General features: G+C 46.0%; 1 protein-coding gene across 4 annotated transcripts in view; it reads right to left on the minus strand.

The window, feature by feature from the left end:
* Positions 1–24,613, minus strand: part of ANKRD6 (ankyrin repeat domain 6) — a 694,439-nt gene that overhangs the window by 222,738 nt on the left and 447,088 nt on the right. For 2 of the 4 annotated variants that reach the window (XM_078648269.1, XM_078648270.1), the window contains exon 3: positions 565–663. In XM_078648269.1, the coding sequence (XP_078504395.1) occupies positions 565–663 (99 nt within the window). Of the gene's footprint in view, positions 1–564; positions 665–24,613 lie in introns of those variants that run through there. The other 2 variants (XM_078648271.1, XM_078648268.1) reach the window with 1 other exon arrangement.

Below are 24,613 nucleotides of genomic sequence, written 5' to 3' on the forward strand. Positions count from 1 at the left end.
GCTCATTTTTTATTTCCATGAGGAAACATCTTTTTCTTGGGTAAAAGCCTTTCCCCATCAGCCCTCAGAGTACCTTTGGCTCTCCTAGCCTGGAAAGACACTTACTCCTGCATTTTTCAGGATTAATTTCCCTGGTGCAAAAGGTTTGCGAATACCAGCATACTTATCACTTTGTAGGTCCTCAGGTATGTCTGCAAAGCTACCCCTTCCCACCCAAAAGCAAACACCTGTCCCAAACTCAGACACGGTATTACCTTCATTGATGATCCGCCAACTCTTGATCTTATGAATCGGGTTTAAGGAATTCCACCAGGAGATCAGAAAATTAAGGGACTTAGCTGTTCTAGGTCTCCCCAGCATGTCCTTAACAGTCACTGCAATAATGTCCTTGACTTATGTAAGCGTTCAGTTTGTCATTGCCTACGCTCACTTGCTCTACTGTCTCTACACTGTGGTTGATGCCAGGATGCAGGTCCTGCCAGATTAGTCCTGGCCCAGAGCTGTATTATCAGACTCATGCAAAATGAGAGAGGTGGGGGTGTCACATAATATCAATGTACTTACATCATCCTGAATGTCGAGCTCGCATCCTGCCTTCAGCAGAATCTGGACAACACCAAGGTAACCTTTGTTGGCAGCAAGATGTAGAGGGGTTCGCCCATGCTGTGGACGAAGAGAAAACAGGGCACTCTTTAAACACTTACAATTGACCGAAATGCTTAATATTGAGGCCAATAATATATATGAACCTGCACATATACTGAATCGACAATATAAACTAATAACGTGTTGTCAAACTATGCTTATATGCGGAAGGTTAAAGATACTATTTTAACTCCATATTTACTTATCTTGATATATGTTGATAGTCAATATTTTTGAATGGATATATGTTCAGGTCGATACTAAAATGTCTACATTACGACAGAACTCCTTGACACTTTGTTAAGAAGCACATTATTGTAAAACTTTTTTTGCTCACATATCTGAAATGTTACTCACAGTGTAGTTACACTAAAAGAAAGGTATACATATCAATGAAGCTGTCAAATTCTTTGAGAGCAAAAAGTGAGAGTGAAATATTTTCTTTATATAGAGCAATCAGATTGGTCCAAAAACATGCTTGTTATAAAAATAATCTGAATGGTCCTAAACAAACTAGCTCAAGACATTAGAACTCATACTGCCTGCTGTATGCTTGATTTACAGCGTGGCTTGTTAAATATTTCATATGTTACATGTGTACACTGTGTAATAGTCACTAGCTCGTCTCTTTGTTTAGTTCACCTCTGCACTAGTAATACTCTTACCATTTATAGACTGATCCCATACAATGATATAAAGGCCACAAAGCATATTTGTCTGTAATTGGAATATGGCAAATGTAATATGCTGTCCTTAGAAAGCTATGTTAACACCTTGAAAAATGTTTCAGCAATAATGTATTGGGCATTGAAACAATTCAAACATGAACTGGCACTGCCAAAAAAGTCTGCATTGCATACCAGCCTTTTAACTTTGTCAATGCTTGGTTTGTTTTGTCATGGTTTTTGTAAAACTTTATTTTGAAGACCTGTTGGGCCCTAGCCAAAATAAACAAGTATTGAAATGCAATAGGTCTCGTAATTGGTTGGGTTAGAGCTATTGACCTTATAAATTACAATGTCCTTTATCCTTGTGTTATGGTAGAGGTCTTCAACTATGGAGCTCACCCTCCTGGGGGGACATGGCTATGTTCCTAGGGGGGCACAGATTACTTTGTAAATACTTGAAAATAAAGATAGCCTGGAAGTGTGACTTTCTGCATTTATCGCGTTTCCAGACTGTCTTCATTTACATCCATCAGCTAAAGGGCACATAAAACTATGGCAATTGTGATTCTTGGCGTTGTGGTGGTGGGGTCAAAGAAGTGGCTAAGTGACTAAAAGAAAAGAACATTTTCTGTATATTTTTTTTCTCCACAGTTAGCCAGTTGCATATAAAATAATGCACATACCATAAACAAAAAATAAATGCTAATTAATCTTTGGGAACGCTTTCTTTTATGTTATCTAACCTCAATTCATTAATTCGATCACTGCAGTTGTCTGTGAAACCAGAGAGATACACAATTGAATACTGCTTGGCACAGTGTGGAATCCTGACTTGTGTATTTACAATGCTATAAAGTCCCAGCCTGTAAAACAAAGCACTGTGAATATGCAAGTCATTATTTAAAAACTGTATAAGCAAATCTGCTGAAAATATGTGGTGGGAAGGACGAAATTATGTGGCAGGTATTAGTCATTTTGAATGTATATTGTATTCATAAACAACCGTTGTTCTGCCCATGTCTAAATTAGATGAGTAGCGCCATCATGTGGCAGACTGTCATAAGTGCGGTGTTGACAATTAGGTGTCAGTGCCCAGCACCGGAAAACACCGGCTCAAATTAAGCACTGGCTTTCGCCTTTTTAGTAACTTTTAAAACGCTTCAGCTAGAAACACATTTTTGTTTGTGAAACTCTTTAAACTATGAAGCAGATGGTGGATTATGTGGAATGTGGATTTTAAATGGCCATCACTATCATTAGTGCAGCAGGTGCAGTTGCACCTGAGCAGTGCACCCCAGTTTTGTCCGTGTCACAAGCAAAATGGTGGATGGGAACCCTTTTTCCTTGTTAGCATTAGGGCCCTGGTTACCCTTGCTGTGCAGGGAACAGGTCCAAAGAGACAGGCAGCAAGACATAGGCCTTACACCCCTTTCTTTTTGCTTTGGACCTCATGTCTAGGAGTGAAGGGCCAGTGGAGAGAGTGGGCAGAATAGTAGGTATCATTTGTGCCACAGATGCAGTGGCACGAGAGCTCAGGGGAATGAGGCATCAAACCCCAATTAGTATTGTGTTACTATCTTTTCTTGATTACGTTGGGACCCAGTGCACCATTGTTGTGCCAGTGTTGTTTTGGGCCTCGGACCAATGGCCCAAGAGAAGGGAAAAATGAATCAGGGGAGACACATTAGCTTAGGCCTCAGAGAGATGACAGAGTGAGGAAAGGGGCAAGATGGAGGCTCATTTTTTCAATGAGGGGCAGAGAATACAGCCACTTTGCAAGGCAGTCAATCTCATTACTGAAGCAGGTGCAATAGCACGCGGGCCCAGAAGTGAGAGGCTCACTGCATAACAATTATGACTGCCTTCATTTATAAAAGAAAATCTGAGGCTCACTTTTCTTCCTAGCATTAGAGGTGAGGGCACCCTTGTTGCAAAGTGGTAGGCAGCATACTGGAGCTAATCTTATTCTTAAAGGGACAGAGAATATGTTCCAAGATTGGAGTGATGACCATGCATGGTGGGGAAGAGGTTGAAGAGGCAGAGGACACAGTCTGCTACTCAGGGCTGCAGCTATCATTGGTGCAATAGGTGCAGTTGCATTGGGTCTCAGGAGTGTGAGGGTTACCAACACCCCAATTATCAAGAGTTGTGCTATTGCTTAATATATGTGCTCTTTTATAAGGGTCACATTTAGGGGCCTATTATGATTGCGGTTTTTCCGCATCCTCCGGGCCGGCGGAAGCCACCGCCGGCCCGGAGGATGCGGAAAAACCGCAGCGGACCCACCAAAGACCCACCGCCACATTAGGATGGCTGGTGGGTCCTGGTTTCCGTCCGCAGCTTATCCGCCGCGGTTGGCTTACAACCGCGGCGGAAAAGCTCTAATATGGTGGCGGTGTCTCTCAGACACCGTCCGCCATATTAGGAAGGGCTTTAAAAAATGCTTTTCCGCGGCGGGTTTTACGCTGTGGAAAAGCATGTGTAACTTCACTGCGGGGGCCCGTTGCGGGCCCCCTAGGTGAAGGGGGGTGGGGGGTGCACTTGGGGGGTACCTATGGTACCCCCCTGCATTTGTATACAGAAATCGGCAGGCACCGCAGGGTGCCTGCCGCTTTCTGCATACAAATGCAATGTGTGCATTTTTACCATTACGGTGGATGCAGCTTGAAGCCGCACCCGCCGCAATGGTAAAAATAGAGGATGTGACCGCCAGGGTGGCGGTCACATCCTAATTGCACAGGAGGGAACTCCGCAGGCAATGCGGAGGTTCCCTCCTGCTCTATGGTGGCGGACGGACTCAGGTCCGTCCACCATCATAATCGGCCCCTAAGTGTGGATTATCAGCTACAGTAAAAGTATTCTTGAAATGACACTCAGCCTAACTCTTTCCGCTCCCCAAGTACTGCCATAAAGTTTTGGAGGGGGGCCCGACTTGAAAACATTTTGCTCAGGGAGACTCACAGCAAAAACGTTTGATGACCTCTGTGTTATGGAGTTTATGTATGTGGTGTGTAGTGGAATTATGTGGGTTGTATTAGAATTGTTAGTTGCGGAATAGTGTAGCATGAAATTGTGTGGCGTGGATTTGTGTAGTGGAATTATGTGGCATGGTGTGCAGTGGAAATATGTGGATAGTAATTATTTGGTATTGAGTGTACTGGACTGATGTGAAGTGGGATTGTGTGTTATGGAGTGAAATTATGTGAAATGTATTTTGTGTTGTGGAGTGGTATGTAGGAAAGTTTAACTATGTGATGTGCTGTTGAATTTTGTGGCATTCTGTGGTGTGGTTTGGATGTCAGTGGTGTGTTGTGAAATTATGCTGTTGAGTTGAATTATGTGGGTTTGTGTTGAAGTGTGTAGTGTGGGACTGTGTGGATAGCTTTGCATTTTTGGTGAAAAAAAAATATATATAGGTAGGAGCTAAGCTCCAGATCTGTGTTAAAAAAGCATTGGCAAATCCATTAGGCTTCCCTATGTGATTAGTAATTTTTTTTGGTAGTAAGTTTTAGCTTGGTGAGCAGTTGTGCAATATAAGTTAATGAAACTTCATATAAAAGTGATATGACTTGGTTATTGAGAAAGGCAATATGTGCAGTAATAGTGTTTTTCACACAATTATGGATTTGCCGCATTTGCCATACAATCCATCATTAGATGCATAATGCAGATTAAAAAAAAATAATAATGATCTAGCCCAAACGGTTCAAAAGTTACTGAAAACGCAGTGACATGTGTTGCAGATCAGGAGACTGCCCTTTGCAGAGATTGACTGGTCACCTTTCTATTGCTTATTGCTATATTTCAGTGTTGAACCAGTACTATTGAGCTGCAACCTTTGCCCAGACAGAGCAAACAAGTGTAACAAGTGCTGGAGGGAAGCAAAAGTATAGAGACAGACCGGTCCCCCTGCAAGCACAGGCATCCTTGCTACACCTCTGTATGATGTGCTTAAAGCGTCCTCCGTCACACAGCTGAAAAAAGCAAGGCTTGGAGTAAAAGTGTAATGGCTTGGTCGTGGCATAACAGCCAGAACTGCCAACTTTGGAGCTGGGGAATCAGGTTCGAGTCTCGGCGCTGGCTCAACATCCAGTGATTCTGGGCAAATCACTTAATCTCCCCATGTCTACCAAAAACAATAATGGCTTATCATGTAATGTAACTGGTACTCAAATAAGGCGCTCCAATGCCTTTCAAATCCATCAAGCTGTCTTTACAACAAAAAAAAAAAAAAGAGGAAGTGATTTTTCCACTAGGGTTGCAGTGACAGTATGGAGAGGGTGACAGACATTTAAACAATCAGCGCATCGCTTTGAGGGTATATTACACAGAAGGAAAAAGCTACTTACAAGTATGCATCTGTTCTTGGCATGCAGGGCTGCAGAACCACACACTATTGCATTAGATCACCATCTGGTGGTGGGCCCGGATGATTACACTTTGTTGTTGTCTTGGAAGAGTCTTTGTCTGTTGGATGACTCCTCCCTTAGACTGTACTGCGCATGGGCATCGACCATCTTCCAGATTGTTTTCGCCATTGGGCAAATGATGGAGTTGTACGAGTACATATAGAGATGACCATGTATTGTGTATCTAAATAAGATAATACTGGAACAGACACCGGTAGCTGGGAAGGCAGGTGGGCGTGTGTGGTTCTGCAGCCCTACATGCCAAGAACAGATGCATACTGGTAAGTAGCATTTTCCGTTCGAAGCATATGGGCTGCAGACCACACACTATTGCATAGATTGCACAGCAGTTTCTCCCATAGCGGCGACCCCCCGCTGCAGTAGTTTGAAATAATGTTTTGAGTACAGCCTGGCCCACACTTGCTTGTTGTTTTGCCTGCACATCTAAACAGTAGTGTTTTGTAAATGTGTGCGTAGTAGACCATGTAGCTGCTTTACATACATCATCTAATGGTATGTTCCCTAGGAATGCCATAGATGCCCCTAATTTACGGGTAGACTGAGCCCTAAGGGGAATGGATAAAGTGAGTTTTGCTTTTTTGATAACAAATCTGAATGCACTTAACAATCCATCTTGCAATGCCTGATTTTGAAATTGGATTTCCCTTATGTGGAGGAGAAAAAGACACAAACAGTTGTTTAGTCTTACGAAAAGGTTTTGTCCTATCAATGTAGTTGAGAAACGCTCTCTTCACATCAAGGGCCCGATGTAGGTGGCAAATACCGGTCGGAAACGGCCGAATTCGGCCGTTTCCGACCGGTATTTGGCATCTTGAGATGTAGGGGGCCATTTTTACAGATTCGGTAAATTAACCGAATCGGTAAATTTACCGAATCTGTAAAATACCGAATCGGTATTTTTACCGATTCGGTAACGGTCAGATGTAGGTGGGACTCTTCAGAGTCCCTATGGCCTTACAGAATCGGTATTTTACCACCCAATCCAATTGGGTGGTAAAATGCCGATTCCAGGTGTGCATGCACATCTGTGCATGAACACCTGTGCAATGTGACACACAGACATGCCCTTAGGGCATGTCTGTGTGCCACATGGCAAACATGCCCGTCTTTGGGGTGCTAGAGGGTGTCAAAGTGACACCCCCTGCACCCTTGCTAAAATCGGTATTTACCGAATCTGTAATTACAGTTTCGGTATTGCCCATTGATTCCTATGGGCTTCAGGGCCCATAGGATTCAATGGGCAATACCGAATCAGTATTTACAGAATCGGTAAATACCGAATCTTAACGATTCAGTATTTACCGAATCTGAAATACCTACATCTCCCCCCCTCTAATTTACCACTTCTAAAATACCGATTCGGTATGATTCGGTATTTTAGAAGTGGTAAATTAGATTTACCTACATCGGGCCCCTAATGTATGTAGATCTCTTTCTGCCACTGTTTGTGGTTGGGGAAAAAATACTGGCAACTCAATAGATTGATTGAGGTGGAAAGGTGAAATGACCTTTGGCAGAACCTTTGGATTTGTTTTAAGAACCACCTTATTATGATGAAGTTGTATAAATGGTTCTTGAATTGTTAATGCTTGTAACTCACTTACTCTTCTAAGTGAAGTCACGGCTATTAAAAAAGCAACTTTCCATGTAAGGAATTGTAATTCACACTTATGTTGTGGTTCGATAGGAGGACCCATGAGTCTTGTGAGGGCAACATTTAAGTTCCACACTGGAGAGGGTGGTATTCTAGGAGGAATTATTCTTTTAAGTCCCTCCATAAACGCTTTGATTGCAGGTACTCTAAACAATGACAAATGTTGTCTGTTTTGAAGATATGCTGCTATAGCAGCAAGATGTAACCTGATTGAGGAATACGCTAAGTTAGATCTTTGCAAATGTAACAGATAGCATATAATGTTTTGTATGGAAACATCTAAGGGATTGTTGTTGTTATTTGTACAATATACAACAAACCTTTTCCACTTTGCTGCTTAACATGCTCTAGTGGTAGGGCGCCTTGCTTCTTTTATGACGTTCATACAATCAGGTGGTAAATTTAGATATCCAAATTCTAAGACATCAGGAGCCAAATTGCTAGATTGAGCTGCATTGGGTCTGGATGCATGATCTCTACATGGTTCTGTGCTAGTAGATGTGGAGAGAGTTTTAGCTTGCGATGTGGTACTACTGACATCTCTAGTAGCATGGTGTACCAAAGTTGTCTTGCCCACTTTGGTGCTATGAGCATGGTGTACCAAGGTTGTCTTGCCCACTTTGGTGCTATGAGAATCAATGTGAGAGAATGTTGCAGTAGCTTGCGAACCATTAATGGAATTAATGGGAGAGGTGTAAAAGCGTACGCAAATTTGTTTGACCAGTTAATCAATACCACATTGCCTTTGGATAACGGGTGTGGGTATCTGGCGGCGAAGCTTGGGCATTTGGAGTTGTGGTTTGTAGCAAACAGATCTATCTCTGGTTGACCCCACTCTTGAAAAAATGGCTGAAGAACCTGATGATGAAGTTCCCATTCGGGTATCGGTTGTCTTTGACGACTTAACAGATCTGCAACTTGATTGTGAACTCCTGGTAGATGTTCTGCTAATAGAGAAATGTTTTGAGGAATGGCACATCTCCATTTGCTCTGTGCCAGCCGGGAGAGCTGTAGGGAGTGTGTTCCTCCTTGTTTTTTAATGTAATACATTGCTGTCATATTGTCTGTCCAGACTAGTACAGCTTTGTTTGACAGGTAATGCAGAAACGATTTTAGAGCTAGAAAAATCGCTAGTAACTCCAGATGATTTATGTGGAGTAGTTTTTGTTGCATTGTCCATGTACCCTGTACTGTGTGATTTTGTAAATGCGCTCCCCATCCTGTGAGAGATGCGTATGTGTTTAGTATTATCTGTGGAACAGGTTCTATAAACGGCCGGCCGTTGGAAAGGTTTTTGGCGTTCCACCATTGCAGAGAGCGATATGTCCGGTCGTCTACCACCACCAGATCTGTTATTTGTTGCTGAGCCTGATTCCACTGACTTGCCAAGCATTCTTGAATGCGACGCATTTGCAGTCTTGCATACGGCACTATGAAAATGTAAGATGCCATCATTCCTATTAGTTGCATAAACACTCGAGCTGGTTGTGAGTGTTGTGGCTGGAATCTTTTGATGAGATTCTGCATAGTTTGCATTCTTGCTGGGTTGGGGTATGCTATTGCTTTGGAGGTATCTATTGTAGCACCCAGATACTGCTGAGACATGGATGGTTGGAGATGGGATTTCTTTTGATTTACTGTAAATCCTAGTTTGTGTAGCAGGCATATTGTTTGATGCGTGTGCTGTACACATTGGTTGTATGACTTTGATTTTATTAATCAATCGTCCAGATATGGGAAGACATGAATGTTGTCCCTTATTAAGTGTGCTGCTACTACTGCTAGACACTTTGTTAACACTCGAGGTGCTGTAGTTACTCCGAAGGGGGGTACCTTGAATTGGTAGCGTTGACCTTCTAGAATGAACCTTAGGTACTTTCTGTGCGATTGATGTATGGGAATGTGGAAGTAGGCGTCCTTGAGATCTAATGTGGCAAGGAAGTCTCCCTTCTTTAGCAACGGTAGAACCTGTTGTAGTGTGACCATATGAAAGTGGTCCGATTGTATGTACAGGTTTAGGGGCCTTAGATCTAAAATAGGTCTGAGGGACCCGTCCTTTTTGGATATGAGAAAGTATAGAGAATAAACTCCTGTGTTTTGATGTTCTTTTGGGACTGGTTCTAATACGTGCTTTTGCAATAGAGATTCCACCTCTTGTCTTAGCAGTATGAGGTGTTTGTTTGTATAAGCTTTATTCGAGACAGTTCTCATAAAAGCACTTAAAATCAAAATATTTACAATATACATGATACAGAATAAGAAATCCATTAAACACAATGAGCTCATACAAAATCACAAATAAAACAATAAAATGCCTGATACATGAAAACTAAAAAAGGAATACCTAATTACATACAACCCCCCAAGAACCGTCTTCTTATAGCCCACGCCCAACCCATGTATTTGGCGACACCCATAACTATCGAATCCTGCTGTGTTGTGCATAGGATCCTTAGAGCCACTGAACTTTCGCGTGTCCCCAAATTTTTACAAACCGGCGACAGCCATTTCCTCCTTGGTTTCGCATAGGCTTCGCATGAAAAGAGAAAGTGGCCAAGGCTCTCCTCAGCATTTTCGCAGGCAGGACACAGACTGTTAGTGGGTCTGTGCCAACCGGATGTCAATTTCTTGAGTGGGATAGATCCTGACCTCAACTGGAAGACAAGTTTCCTGTCCATTGGTACCGTAACATTATCCCAATAGTTTTCCAAGACAGGTAAAATTTTGGTCTCCAGAAAACGGCCAGACATAGAATCTGCCCTATTGTCATTCAGCGTCTTGCCACTCACCCAATCCCAATATTGATTTTTAAGAGCTTCTTTACTCGGGAACGTCTCTCCCTCAGGGTTATTCCAAAGATTTGAAAACCCTAGATTTTCCAACATGGTCTTCAGATGTTTTAACCATTTTATTTTGTGGAAGATGTCTTCCCCGATTATCCAAAGAAAGCTCTCAGCGTACTGCCTTATTTCCGGAGTCGTCCAAAGGCGCCTCCAGTAAAGAACTGGCCGCAGACGAGCTCTGTCGATAATCGTGCGTCTGCCAAGCTCCAGAAACAATGGGATTAGGGGGGTGCTCTGGGGGAGTCCTGTAATACCACGCATAAACTTGTTCTCGGATGTCTGAAGAGCCGTCAGACAATTCCAAGCCCATAGTTCTGCGCCATATAAGGTGGCACCCAAAACCTTCGCATCATACACCGCCAAAGCGGGTTTTATAGGTTTTGTTTTTGATTTACGGTGTTCCCCCCTTAGGGCCCCCGATAACTGCTGGTGCTTTAGGACTACTTTATTGACGTGATGCGTCCAGCCTTTTCCCCCCGCAATCTGCACTCCCAAGTATGTAAATTCCTTGACTATATCAAGCCTACTGTTATTTAGGGTAATTTTAGGATCACTTCTGCGTCCAGCAGAGAAGGCCATTAGTTTGGTTTTTCCAACATTTACCTCTAGCCCATGCTCCAGGCAAAAAGCATCGAAGATGCCTAATGCACGTTGTAGCCCCATAGGAGTCTTTGACAAAATAAGAGTGTCGTCAGCGAACATCAGGATAGGGACCCTGATGTTCGCTAACGATGGGGCATCAACACTAGCCCTTAACATTCTCTCGACTATCCCGTTAATGAATAACGAGAAAAGTAAAGGGGCCATGGAACATCCCTGCCTAACACCCCTTTCGACAGGAAAGTCCACCGTTATCTCGCTACTTCCTCCCCATTGGACTCTGGCATAGTTGGATTCGTGCAGTTGCATGATTAAAGTTAGCAGTTCTGCAGGAATCCCCAGCTTTTGGAGCACCGACCATAGTTTATGCCTGGGGACTAGATCGAACGCAGCCCGTAGATCAACGAACGCGACATACAGGCTGCCCCTCCCCAGCTCAACGGTCTTCCACCGCAATATTGTGAAGCGAAAGACCTGGTCGATGGTGCTAGTAGCACGCCTAAATCCCGCCTGGTATGGGGAGAGGGCACTATTGTCTTCTACCCAGTCCATCAGCTGGTTGGTTACCATTCTCCCGACTATCTTCTGCACGGTGGCTATTAAGCTTATAGGCCTGTAATTAGCAGGCAATGAGCGGTCGCCCTTCTTATGGACGGGGATAATGGTTGCACATTTCCAGATATCTGGAACCACTGCCCCCTTAGCTAATGCGTTTGATACAAGGTGGATGTATCTCGCCCATCTGGCCACATCGTGTTTAAAAATATCAGGGGGGATACCATCTGGGCCTGGCGCCCTCCCGCTTTTCGCAGAGTTAATGGCAATTACCACTTCACTAAGGGAAAACAGATCTTCAGTTGCGTAGGCCGGTGTTATTTCATCAGCTGTCACAGACTTATTACTTTCCGCGAACTGGGGCCCAAAATAGTCAACCCAGGCTTCCACTGGTACATTATTGTCGGGTTTTGCAGGGCCCGCACCACTACCCCACTTAATAATTTTCCAAAATAACATTGGGTCTTTGTTATCAGAGGCTTCTTTTAATTGGGCCCAATGGTCTTCATCCCATTTCCTTTTTGCACGATATATGGCTGCTTTATACAGTTTCCTGTTCAATCTGACTGCTGCAAGGTCCCTGTTCCTTATCGCATGCCCCAAGTCTAGACGTGCTGCTCTACAATGGTTATCGAACCACCTACCCACTTCTTTAGTTTTCTTCCCTTTTCTTTGCTTTATAAAAAAACATGGTCTTAAGGCGGAGAATAACTTATTATGAATTTCTGTGATGACATTGTCCCCAGGAGCTACTAGAGCCACAGCTTCAATCGCAGAAATAGCACAATCTACCATATGAATTATGTATGTCATAGTGACATCATTTGCAGTCACCTTGGGCCATTTTAACCTTCGCTCATCGTTACTTAACAGAGGAGTTTCGTTATGTGTCTCATTCAGATTTCCTGGACCTACATTCCACCACTTGTGTGACACACATAAGGGGTTGTGATCACTTTCAACCCGGGGCCTGATTGCCATGTCAACAACCCCATTCCACAGCTGGAGACTACACAATATATAGTCAATTCGGCTCCTATTAGTACCATTATCAAAGGTAAAACTGCCCTCCTTATCCCCGGGTGTCCTACCATTGAGGGCTCTTAGACTGTATTCCAAACATATTCCATTTAATAGGAGAATCTCTTTAGTCCATCGCTTCACAGGTTGTAAATTTAAGGGAGGTACTCCCCATTGATTGTCCTCTTCACTCTCAATTAGTGCATTTGTGCAGGTCAAGGGTTCAAAGGTCCTGTTTAGATCACCGGCCAATATCTTTAAGTTACCCTGGGAATTAACCTCCATAGCGTCGGACAACAACTCAATTGTAGATGGATTGACTTCTTTACCACCTCTCACATAGACATTATATAAATCTATTGGTGCACCATTTACAACAGAGATTCTAAGAGCTTGTAAATCACAGTTTCCCTTATCTAGGATTTTTATATCAATAAACAAACCCTGTCTAACCCACACAGTTAGGCCACCCTTTGGCCTCCCTCTCCCCCCTTTTGTGGCAGGTATATAGTAATTCAAGTAACCTAAGCAAAATAATGGATCACAAGCCCAGGTTTCTTGAAAACAACAAATATCAAAACCACTTATAAAATCCACCCAAAGTTGGGAATCCAACTTGCTAGCCAATCCGGCGACATTCCAAGACAAAAAAGTACCAATATCTACATTTGTCCCATCCCTAGATTTAGCAGTTGGAGATTCATGAGACGACATCGATAACCCCGTTAGGTTTACCAGCCTTTCTGGGTCATCTACTGTGACCACGGCTAAATCATCTGTTACAGGGTGTAAGACGTTTGGTATCATTGTTACTAAACTAGAACCACATTCATCGACCACACACCCGGCCTCATAGCTATTCTCCTTAATGTCTGTAGCAATGATGTTACCACAAACGCCTCCTAGCTCCTCTACTTCTTTTATAATTCCACCTATGTTGTCAGTACCAGTATGTCAATAGCCCCACCCTGGGTCCTTCCATCCTACATAGGGATTGTTGTGTGTATGTGGGCTACAATTGAAACTGACATGAAGAGGTGGTAAAGAAGTCACTGGCCATTGCGCCTTTGGGGGGGCTATAGGCTCGTTGAATAGGCTTGTGGTTACACTTGATGATCTGGGGTAAAAGAAGGTGAGGTCCACAATACCAATACCGCCCTTATTTATTCCCCATCCTTGCCTTGTTATCCATCCCACCACCCTAGGATCTTGAAAGTTGACCACTATACAGTCTCCCCCCAGGGTTTTAGGTGTATAACCCATCCAGTCTATTCTCCTTGCCCCTATTATTAACCCATCAATGTCCCCCGGCAGAGGACGATTTTCCTTTAACCAGTGCATGGTCTTATTTTTAAGCATCTGGAAATTTTCCCTTTGGCCTGGGGGTAGAGATGGTACGTTGATGAGAACTGCCACATAGGGGAAGGAGTCTGGAGTAAGATTAATCGGGGGTTTTCTATAAGGTGGCTTTTGCAAGGGCGTTGGGATAGGTTTGGGAACTTGGGGAGGAGGTTGGGGGACTGGTTTCTGCACCTGTTTATTATTAACAAGGGGTGCTGTTATGGCTTTAGTAGCCGACTTATTAACACTGTCCCTATTTCCTACCCCCGTGACGTTAGGAGGTATACATGCATTGGTAATTGTGCTCACAAGAGCTGAAGCTTTACCCACTTGTTGGCATGAAGTAACCACAACGTCTACGACAGCTGGTTGATTTTGTGGCCGGGGTAATGGAGACTGTACAAAATGTGTTGAGTTGGACTGCGATGGTTCAGAACCTGAAATAGCTTTCTCAACCCTAACTAGTGGATTTGTAGTGACTTTAGCTGGGGGTTTATTTTGCTTGGAAGGTAAAGGTGAGCCATTTCTTGTATTTCTACCCTTATCCTGGGTGTGGGGGTTATTTTCAACCTGAGAATTTGAGCTTGTTTCCAACCTACTCTTTTTAATCAGGGATTTAGTAGAATAGAAATTGTCTAAAGTTGATTGCTCAAAGTGGTTTAACCTATCTATGAGTTTTGCAATTCTATCCTCAATGGGAATAAGTACCAATCTAAACATTTTTTCCAATTCTGGAAGCACGTTTGCCAATAGTACAGAGCTACCACTGCTTGATTCTTTTGGAACAGAACATGAATTGTCCACTTTATCTTGGATATCCTGGGAAGTAGGAATAGTTGACGTTACACATCCTGTTCTTAGCACTGGTTCTTTAACTGGATTCCCACTGATCACAAGTTTATGTAACTTCCTGATTTTTGGTAGTGGTTGGACCGTTTTTTTACACCTTTTAACAGAAACTGGACATTTCCTTTTAGCCCCAGCTTTAGAATTGAACGATACAACGTGAGGTCCCGCATCAATATGCGATAGTTGGTCAGATGTACTATCACTGGTATTATTTAAAACTGCGGCAACAGTCTCAGTTGATTTATCCCCCGAGGCCTCAGAGTCTCTGTTTGTAACCGGGATGCTCACTGATGATAGAGGGGTTACCAAAGTGGGATAGACTACGTTTGGAAACTTGTCCGTAGAGTTCTTAAGTATTTCAATAGAAAGCCTGCGCTCGGCACGCTTCTCTGCCAAAGTTAGTTCTTTATCTATTACAAGTGAGCGATTAAAAAAAAATTTATCTAAAGGACCAATGGCCAAGGGCCCAGTCTCTGTGGGAAGAGACGTTAAATGGCTGGCTACAGGACTTGTATTTGCAGCAGTTGCCATAATGGTAACGAAACAGTACAAGGGAAGCTATGTCACTTACTATGGTAGATGGAATGTCACACTGGCCAGGGGTAGTGGCCCAGCCCGGCCTCCTTCGGCCCTGGACGGCCACAGACGGTCCCGCCCTTGTCCCGGGCTTCTCCCGGTCGCTCCCGCGCGCTCCCGCGCAGCGGGGATGATACTTCCCTTTTGTACTATGTGATCTGATGTGAGGGGCGGAGCCGGCAGGGAGAGCAGCCCAGATGACCACGGGCGCGCGGGGACTCCTGGAGTTTGGAGTCCGCCGCTTCTAGCTCGCAGCCCTGCCGGTCAGAAGAGCAAACACACCCCAAGGTCCTGCAGTCTGCTCCTAGCCGCGATGCGGGACCCGCGAAGCGGGTCCGGCGAGGAGTAGCGGCAGAAACAGTCAAGCAGGCAAGCAGGCAACAGCAGGCTCCCTCGGCTCCCTCCTCGGTCGGTATCCGGCGTTATCAGGCAAAGGAATCCGCTGATTACAAGGTGGGACGCAGCTTTGTTCGTCCAGAAGGGGGCGGAGCCGGCAGGGAGAGCAGCCCAGATGACCACGGGCGCGCGGGGACTCCTGGAGTTTGGAGTCCGCCGCTTCTAGCTCGCAGCCCTGCCGGTCAGAAGAGCAAACACACCCCAAGGTCCTGCAGTCTGCTCCTAGCCGCGATGCGGGACCCGCGAAGCGGGTCCGGCGAGGAGTAGCGGCAGAAACAGTCAAGCAGGCAAGCAGGCAACAGCAGGCTCCCTCGGCTCCCTCCTCGGTCGGTATCCGGCGTTATCAGGCAAAGGAATCCGCTGATTACAAGGTGGGACGCAGCTTTGTTCGTCCAGAAGGGGGCGGAGCCGGCAGGGAGAGCAGCCCAGATGACCACGGGCGCGCGGGGACTCCTGGAGTTTGGAGTCCGCCGCTTCTAGCTCGCAGCCCTGCCGGTCAGAAGAGCAAACACACCCCAAGGTCCTGCAGTCTGCTCCTAGCCGCGATGCGGGACCCGCGAAGCGGGTCCGGCGAGGAGTAGCGGCAGAAACAGTCAAGCAGGCAAGCAGGCAACAGCAGGCTCCCTCGGCTCCCTCCTCGGTCGGTATCCGGCGTTATCAGGCAAAGGAATCCCTTTGACATAGGACGCTGTCTGGGTGGTATTGTTGGAGGAATGGAAGTAAGCTGCACACAATACCCTGACTGAATTATTTGTCTTACCCACCTGTCTGTGGTGATGGAGTTCCAGACAGGTAGGAACTGTTGTAACCCTCCCCCCGACAGGAGTGGAATGGTCTGAGGGGATGGAAGGGAAGTCACTGTTTGGGAGTAGAGGTGTTGCGATTGTTGTTTCCTCTACCGCTACCCTTATCGTTGTTTCATCTATAACCTCCTCTATAATATCCTTTATTAGGCGAGGTTTGGTTGGGTGTTTTAAAAGAAAAGGAGGTATTGTCAGTTTGGAAACCCTTAGAGACGCCCCTGTATGAGGAGCGACAAAAGGAAGGTCTATGGCACGGGTACTCATAGTACGGCCCGCAGGCCGGCAGCGGCCCGGCAAGCCTTCCCTGGCGGCCCGCAGACCTTGCAGACAATTTACCCATGTTTTAAAAAGAAAAATAATTTAAAGTGTCCTGTGCGCCGCGACTCTGAGACTGCTTCTCTGTGGGGGCCCGGGTATTCCAGTGATAGTCAGAGTGCAGCTGCAGGGGCGCTAAGAGGTGAAATACAGAAGCCACATTAACATACAAATGGTCTTTTAAAGACCTGTGAAGTGCTCGGTGCGGCTGTGTGTGTGTGCCCAGAAGCTGTCTCAGCCCAGGCACACACAGGCAGGGTGAGATGAAGAGGGTGCGGTAGAGGGAGGGAGAGCGAGGGAGGGAAAAGGAGGTAGACAGAGGGAGAGCGAGGGAGGGAGGAAAAGGGAAGGAGAGAGAGAGAGAGCGAGGGTGGGAGGAAAAAAGAGGCAGACAGAGGGAGAGCGAGGGAGGGAGAGCTAGGGAGAGTGAGGGAGGGAGGGAAAGGGAGGCAGACAGAGGGAGAGCGAAGGAGGGAAAGGGAGGCAAACAGAGCGAGGGAGGAATAGCGAGGGAGGGAGAGCGAGGGAGGGAGGGAAAGTGAGGCAGAGAGGGAGAGCGAGGGAGTGAGGGCAAGGGAGGCAGACAGAGGGAGAGGGAGGGAGAGGGAGGGAGGGAAGGAAAGGAAGGGAGAGGGAGGGAGAGCGAGGGAGGGAGGGAAAGAAAGGGAGGGAGGGAAAGAAAGGGAGGCAGACAGAGGGAGAGCGAGGGAGGGAGGGGAAGAAAGGGAGGGAGGGAAAGGGAGGGAGAGGGAGGGAGAGCAAGGGAGGGAGGGAAAGGGAGGCAGACAGAGGGAGAGGGAGGGAGGGAGAGCAAGGGAGAGCGAGGAAGGGAGGGAGGGAAAGGGAGGGAGACAGAGGGAGAGCGAGGGAGGGAAATGGAGACAGAGGGAGAGCGAGGGAGGGAAATGGAGGCAGACAGAGGGAGAGCGATAGAGGGAAAGGGAGGGAGAGGGAGAGGGAGAGGGAGAGGGAGAGGGAGAGCGAGGGAGGGAGGGAGGGAAAGGGAGGCAGACAGAGGGAGAGCGAGGGAGGGAGGGAAAGGGAGGCAGACAGAGAGAGAGGGAGGGAGAGAGAGGGAGGTAGAGCGAGGGAGGTAGAGCGAGGGAGAGAGGGAAAGGGAGGCAGACAGAGGGAGAGTGAGGGAGGGAGGGAGAGAAAGGGAGGCAGACAGAGGGGAAGAAAGGGAGGGAGGGAAAGGGAGGGAGAGGTAGAGCAAGGGAGGGAGGGAAAGGGAGGGAGAGCGATGGAGAGCGAGGGAGGCAGACAGAGGGAGAGCGAGAGAGGGAAGGAAAGGAGGGAGGGAAAGGGAGGCAGACAGAGGGAGAGGGAAGGAGGGAGGGAAAGGGAGGCAGAGAGAGGGAGACAGAGAAAGGGAGACAGAAAGAGGGAGACAAAGAGAGGGAGAGGGAGGGAGACAGACAGAGGAAGACAAAGAGAGGGAGAGGGAGGGAAACAGAGGGAGACAAAGAGAGGGAGACAGAGAAAGTGAGAGGGAGACAGACAGAGGGAGACAAAGAGAGGGAGAGGGAGGGAGACAGAGAAAGGGAGAGGGAGGGAGACAGAGGGTGACAGACAGAGGGAGGGAGGAGGGTGACAGACAGAGGGAGGAGGGTGACAGAAGAGGGCGGGAGGAGGGAGGGAGGAAGGTGACAGACAGAGGGAGAAGGGTGACAGACAGAGGCAGGAGGGTGACAGACAGAGGGAGGGAGGAGAGAGGGAGGAGGGTGACCGACAGAGGGAGGGAGGAGGGAGGGCGACAGAGTGAGGAGGGCAACAGAGAGGGAGAGGGAAGGAGAGAGAGGGAGACAGAGAGGGATAGGGAAGGAGAGAGAGGAAGAAGGAGAGAGAGGGAGACAGAGAAAGAGGGAGACAGAGAGAAAGAGGGAGAGAGAGAGGGAGACAGAGAGAGAGGGAGAGACTGAGAGAGAGAGAGAGAGAGAGAGAGAGGGAGTGAGACAGTCAGAGTGAGTGAGACAGAGGGAGTCAGAGAGGGAGTGAGAGGGAGTGAGACAGTCTGAGTGAGACAGAGGGAGAGAGAGAGGGAGAGAGAGAGAGGGAGAGAGAGAGGGAGAGAGAGAGAGGGAGAGAGGGAGAGAGGGAGAGAGAGAGAGGGAGAGAGAGGGAGAGATGTGTATATGCCGGGTCTGGTGGCTCAAGGGACGAAGGCGTCCGCTGCAGGGACCTGTGTTCAACCTCACAAGTTTTTTGTAATCTCTAGCCCCGCCCCTCCCCCATTTACCCCGCCCCCACCAGTGCGGCCCTCAGACACAAACCACACTGTAAATTTGGCCCCCGACAGAAAGTTTGTGAGTACCCATGGTCTATGGGCTTGTGTTTGTAAAGCTCCCATGGATTTTGCCGTGTCTGTATCTTTTTTCATCTTTTCTAGTGCACTATCAACTGACAGAAAAGATGTTCTTGGTCAAATGGCTGGTTTAAGATACTGGCTTGTACTTCTGGTTTAAACCCAGAGATGCGTAACCATGCATGTCTACGCAACAATACCTCTGTGTTTATTGCTCTAGAAGCGGTGTCTGCTGTATCTAGTGCACATCTTATAGAGGGATTTCTAATAACTTTGCATTCCTGTATTAGGTCAGAATCTCTGGTCTTGTATTGCTCTGGCAAGTGTTGCATGAGTGACTCTAACTCATCATAATGAGCTCTATCATATCTTGCTAACAAAGCTTGAGTGTTAGCAATCCTCCAGACATTAGCAGCTTGTGAAATGGTGCGTTTTACCGAAGAATCTAAAAGCTTAGACTCTCTGTCAGGAGGTGGAGCATCTACTGTTGTCTGCGAGCTAGCTCTTTTACTCGCATTTGACACTACTAGTGAGTCCGATAGCAACTGTCCTTTAATGTATGCATGGTTCAGTTGGAGCTGCCTTGTACTTCTTTTCTAGTCTGGGATTAATTACCCTTGCTCTGACTGGGTCCTTAAATATTTCAGGTGCATGTCTTACCACTCCACTAACTATTGGAATTGTGGTTGTGGTCTTATGTGATGACATTAAAGTGTCCATTAGGAAATCTTCTTCCATTGTATCTGTGTGTAGGTCTACCCCATGGAAAGTGGCTGCTCTATGAATGAGCTGCGTAAACCCAATAGTGTCATCTGGGGGAGATGGTCTAGAGGAGTATACATCATCTTGAGGTAGATCTGGTGCATCTGATGCATTATAATCTTCCCATGGGTCCCCTGATGGCCCAGGAATATCATCTGGGTCATTAATGTCTTCTATGTGATGTTCACTCCATGTCCTGTGAGTAACTATCCCCATCATCCTCATCTTTCATCTTATGGTATAAGACTATGTGTACTAGATGGTGAATGTACAGGAGAAATATCTACTGGTACTTCTCTTTCTCGTGAAGAGATCCTCATTGGTGAAGTTTGAGCATGCTTTTTTAGAGGAGCTGGCGGTGATTTAGGATAGTCCATTTTCCTCTTTTCAGGCACTGAAGTGATATGTCCAGTCTTTGGATTAAAAAGAAGAGTTTTTTGCTTTGGATCAGGTTTAAAAAGCTCTTCTACTGGCAAATCTTTTTTCGGCGCCGATTTACATGGTATGGGGCCGAAATGCTTAGGTTTAACAGTGTCCATTGTCTTTGGAGCAGGCTTTGGTTTCGGTTCCGAAGACTTTTTCCTAGGATCCGTGCTCTTTGGATCCGGAGTACGTTTCGACTCATCTACCTTCGGAGCCGAAGTATGTTTCGGTACCGGAACCTTCTTCGGGTCCACTTTTTTGGGAACCGGGTGGTTTTAGGTTCGGTAGGTTTGGGATCCTCTTTCGGTGCCGAACTTGCTTTCGGTTCGACCACTTTCGTCGGAAGGTTTTGGTCGGTGTGCACCTGGACCTGAAGGTGGAGGTGAAACCGAAGCCTGTTCCGGTATGGTGAGGTGAACAGGGTCAACGTCTGTACTCACGACCTGTTGACCAGCTGGAAGATCTTCATCTTCGGATTGATCCTCGACTCCGGAAGCTGAATCCTCTGCTTCGGAAGCGATGTCTTTGTGCTGCTGTTCTTCGGCGCCTACTTCAAATGGAGCCTCGTCTATGATGAGGTCTGGTGTCGATGAAGATGACTGCACCATTACTCTTCGAGCTCAACGGTCCCTGATTGTTTTCTTGGACCGGAATGAAGTGCAGGCCTCACAGTCTCGACTCTTGTGCTCTGGAGGTAAGCAGAGATTGCAAACCTCATGAAGATCGGTGTGAGGGAATTTGTGTCCACACCGAGGGCACTTCTTGAAGGGTGTTCTTCCCATGAGCCAAAGGCCCAATGGCGCAGTTGGGCCCGACGGCCCCGACCAACACTGGAATCGAGAAGTTAAGTCTCTATTCCACGCTGGTAACCGGAATCAATGTCGACGACAATGCCGATGGTATTTTGATTGATTTATGGATTCGAAAAGAGATCGGTAACGGGACCGAACGATGAACACATCCGAGCCCGATGGCAGAAAAAAACAATCTGAAGACGGAGTCGATGCCCATGCGCACTACGGTTTAAGGGAGGAGTCATCCAACAAAGACTCTTCCAAGACAACAACAAAGAGTAATCATCCGGGCCCACCACCAGATGGTGATCTAATGCAATAGTGTGTGGTCTGCAGCCCATATGCCTTGAACATATTCTTTCAAAAAAGCACAGCTTCTAAAACTGCAAGCAGTCTCAAAAGACATTGATTACAAAGGAAAGCTCTTTCAACAAAAGCAAGTCCGTCACACGGAGGCTCCCTGGGCTGGGGCTTCACAGTCGACACCTCCAGCAGCCGTAGACCACTGTTCCTATGAGAGGGGGGCTGCATTGAGGGGGGTTTGCGAGGTGCGGTTAAGGAAAGATCTTCAGACTTGCACCTGATTGCATTGGACTGTGAATGCTGGGAATACATTGAATGCAATGTTACCAAACAACTCCAGCACTATACGCTGTACAAACACGAAAGCAAAGCGTTTGAAGGCACAATGGCTTACCCATTTGATTTTATGCAGTTACTCTGTAATTTGTGGGGCATAATAATCAGAAGTATGGCAATTACAAGATGGTGCATTTTACAGTCCAGCCACTCATTATACCACTTGCAAACATATAGCAAGAGCCCTCTAAAAGGATTATTCCTGTACACATCAGCAGCCTTCCCCTGTAATTTCAAGTGCTGAAGTCAGCGCAAGTTTAGAGACGGACACCTGCCACTGCAGGCACATGCATCTTTGCTACACCTCTGCATGATGTGCTTAAAGCACCCTCCGTCAGACAGCTGAGGAAAGCAAGGCTCGGAGTAAAAGTGTAATATCTCGGGTGTGGCATAACAGAAAGAGCTGCTGACTTTAGAGCTGGGGAACAAGGTTCAAGTCTCGGCGTCGGCTCAACATCGTGTGATTCTGGGCAAATCACAATCTCCCCATGCCTACCCAAAAAAATAATGTGTCATCATGTAATGTAACTGGTGCTCAAATAAAGCGCTCCAATACCTTCAAGTTCATCAAACTATCTAAAAATACGAGCAAAGAAAAATGCAAAAAAGACAAGCTGCGAGTGGCAGGAGGTGGTGTTGGGGGAATGGCCCAGGTATATTAAGTGACCTGGGGGTAGCGCTGTGCGCCAGTGATCAGCGAGGAGAGAGTGTCATTTGTAAAGGCAGACGAAAGAACAAATGGAAAGCGCTGGGCGTGTTTAAAGTCCATAAAACTGAATACCACATGTTTCGTGGACAACGCATGCGCTGCCTAGACAAGCCTAAAAATAAACATTGGCTAAAAGCAAAAACACAAAAACATTGTTTGGCCTCACAAAGCACCCTTTGCCTTAGCAGTTCATGGCACTGAAGGCACTTTGCAAGGATGAGTTATTTGTGAAAGATGGCAGTACGTTCATTCACAGTGAAATAAGTCAATGACTGAAATGGGCTGAGCCACTGCCCCATTCTGTATATGCTGTAGGGGATAGAAGAAAAATGGGAGTGACACAATTACAACCAATGGATGAAGAGGGTTGGATGAAAGTCCCTTTAAGTACATTATTTACATATTATTTTAGTAAAGTCTAACAGTCTTCGCTAATGGCAGACCTAACAAGCATTTACAATGCAACGGTTTCGCCTTTGGAAAAGTTTGAGCTATTGGCATTGTAAATGACAAAATTTGTATTTATGTGTTGGTTTTGAAAACAGATAAATAAATGGAATTGTCATTTACATTGCCAATAGCTCTAACTTTTCCAAAGGCGAAACCGTTGCATTGTAAATGCTTGTTTACATCTGTGTTGACTTTCGAGTTATTAACTGTGTATAAACAACTAAATAAAAAAAATATGTAAATAATTGCCACAGGGGGTAACTGGGATGTGGGGAGCCTGTCCTGAACAAGGACAAAACTGAAATTTAATAGCCAGTCTGTTACAGAGGTATGGTCTGCCGCAAGAGCCAGGCTGTGCCTAACAGAGTCATGGACGTAGCCAGTCGCTATAGTCACCAGGAACGTCACAAGAGCCAGAATGCCTGCAACAGCCTCATGACTGTCACAAGAGCCAACTTAACTGTAAGAGCGCTAGCCATGACTGGTCACAAGAAAGAGCCTAGTCATGTAGGAGTCCGTATGCCTGTATCTGCTTAGTCTCTCACAATTAACCAGCTCCTAAACACATTCATTCATGGCTCACGAAACAGGCCTGAAGGGTACACAGTCTGTCTAAAGAACTTACCCCAGAGAGACAGCTTGCCTATTGGGAGACAATATTGTTCAACAATTTCTGTTATTTTGGAAATTCTTATGAACCAAAAGAAGAAGTGAACCTGAAAGTCTCCCCGAGGCTCTTTTCACTCAATATGAAACTTCGGCTGAACCGAAAGGGAAAGGCAGCTCGTCAGAATACGGCTGACTTCCAATACAAGGATTGCAATACAGGGGTGGGATGTAGAGCGTCAAAACGAAGATTCCAGGCTGCTCCACCTTGAAACAGTCTGGCAGGGGAGATGATCGCCAATACTCCTAGCCCCCAGAACTTCTACACCGGTTCTGGCCACAAAAAAGACTGAGGACGGGTGTACGTTTTATTATAGTGAAGAGCGCCATCCAATTAAGTTCAGAAGAAAGCTCCTGACTTTAAATGGAGGACGCTCTTCACTACAAAACAAAATATAAGAAACACACCACAACAACATGTGCAGCCCCTCAATAAACAATATTTTTTGGCCGGATTCCATTTTTTAAGTCGAAACAACGCAACGCCTGAAAGACAGCACAGAACTTACCTAGTAAATGCATCATACAGCTACAAACATATACTACCACGAAACGCAAACCCTAAACTTCCTCAACAGATTTAATGCTAATCATATAACATCCAAAATAAAAGCCACCATAAAAATACATCACAGGAAGTATATTAGGTGCGGTTAGAAAAGACAGAAGGGCGAAAAGGAGAAGCAACCTACGAAACATCATTACAACCGCTTACAAAAAAAGTGCGAAGCAACCACTGCTACGTAAAAGTAACCTACTGAATTATATATGAAACATTCCCAGAAACACAAGCCAGTAAGACTGGGAATGCGCTTGCTATATAACAAGCCCTCGCAAAAGCATATGTTTTTCACATTTCAACGGTACGTGCGGAAATTATTTCAAGTTACTAAAGAACAAACATATTCGGTTTATGTAAAGTGCTCGCACAATACCCGATAAACTCGGCGAAGCTTGCATTGTGCACCTGAGCCTGTGATGCTGGCATTTTGAATCTGGTGTGTGGTAGATCGCAGAGCGTGCACTTGGGGGCTGTATAACCCAGACTATGTTTTACCTTTATGAATCAACGGGCGTCCATAGCTTAGATTTTTGCAGCCCGAGCTGAATATCACGTGGTACGTATTTTTCTTTTTTTTACTTTAAGTTGCTGGCACTGAGTCAGAGCCC

This window comes from Lissotriton helveticus, chromosome 6 (genome assembly GCF_964261635.1).
Source record: "Lissotriton helveticus chromosome 6, aLisHel1.1, whole genome shotgun sequence".
In the NCBI taxonomy this organism is placed as follows: domain Eukaryota; kingdom Metazoa; phylum Chordata; class Amphibia; order Caudata; family Salamandridae; genus Lissotriton; species Lissotriton helveticus.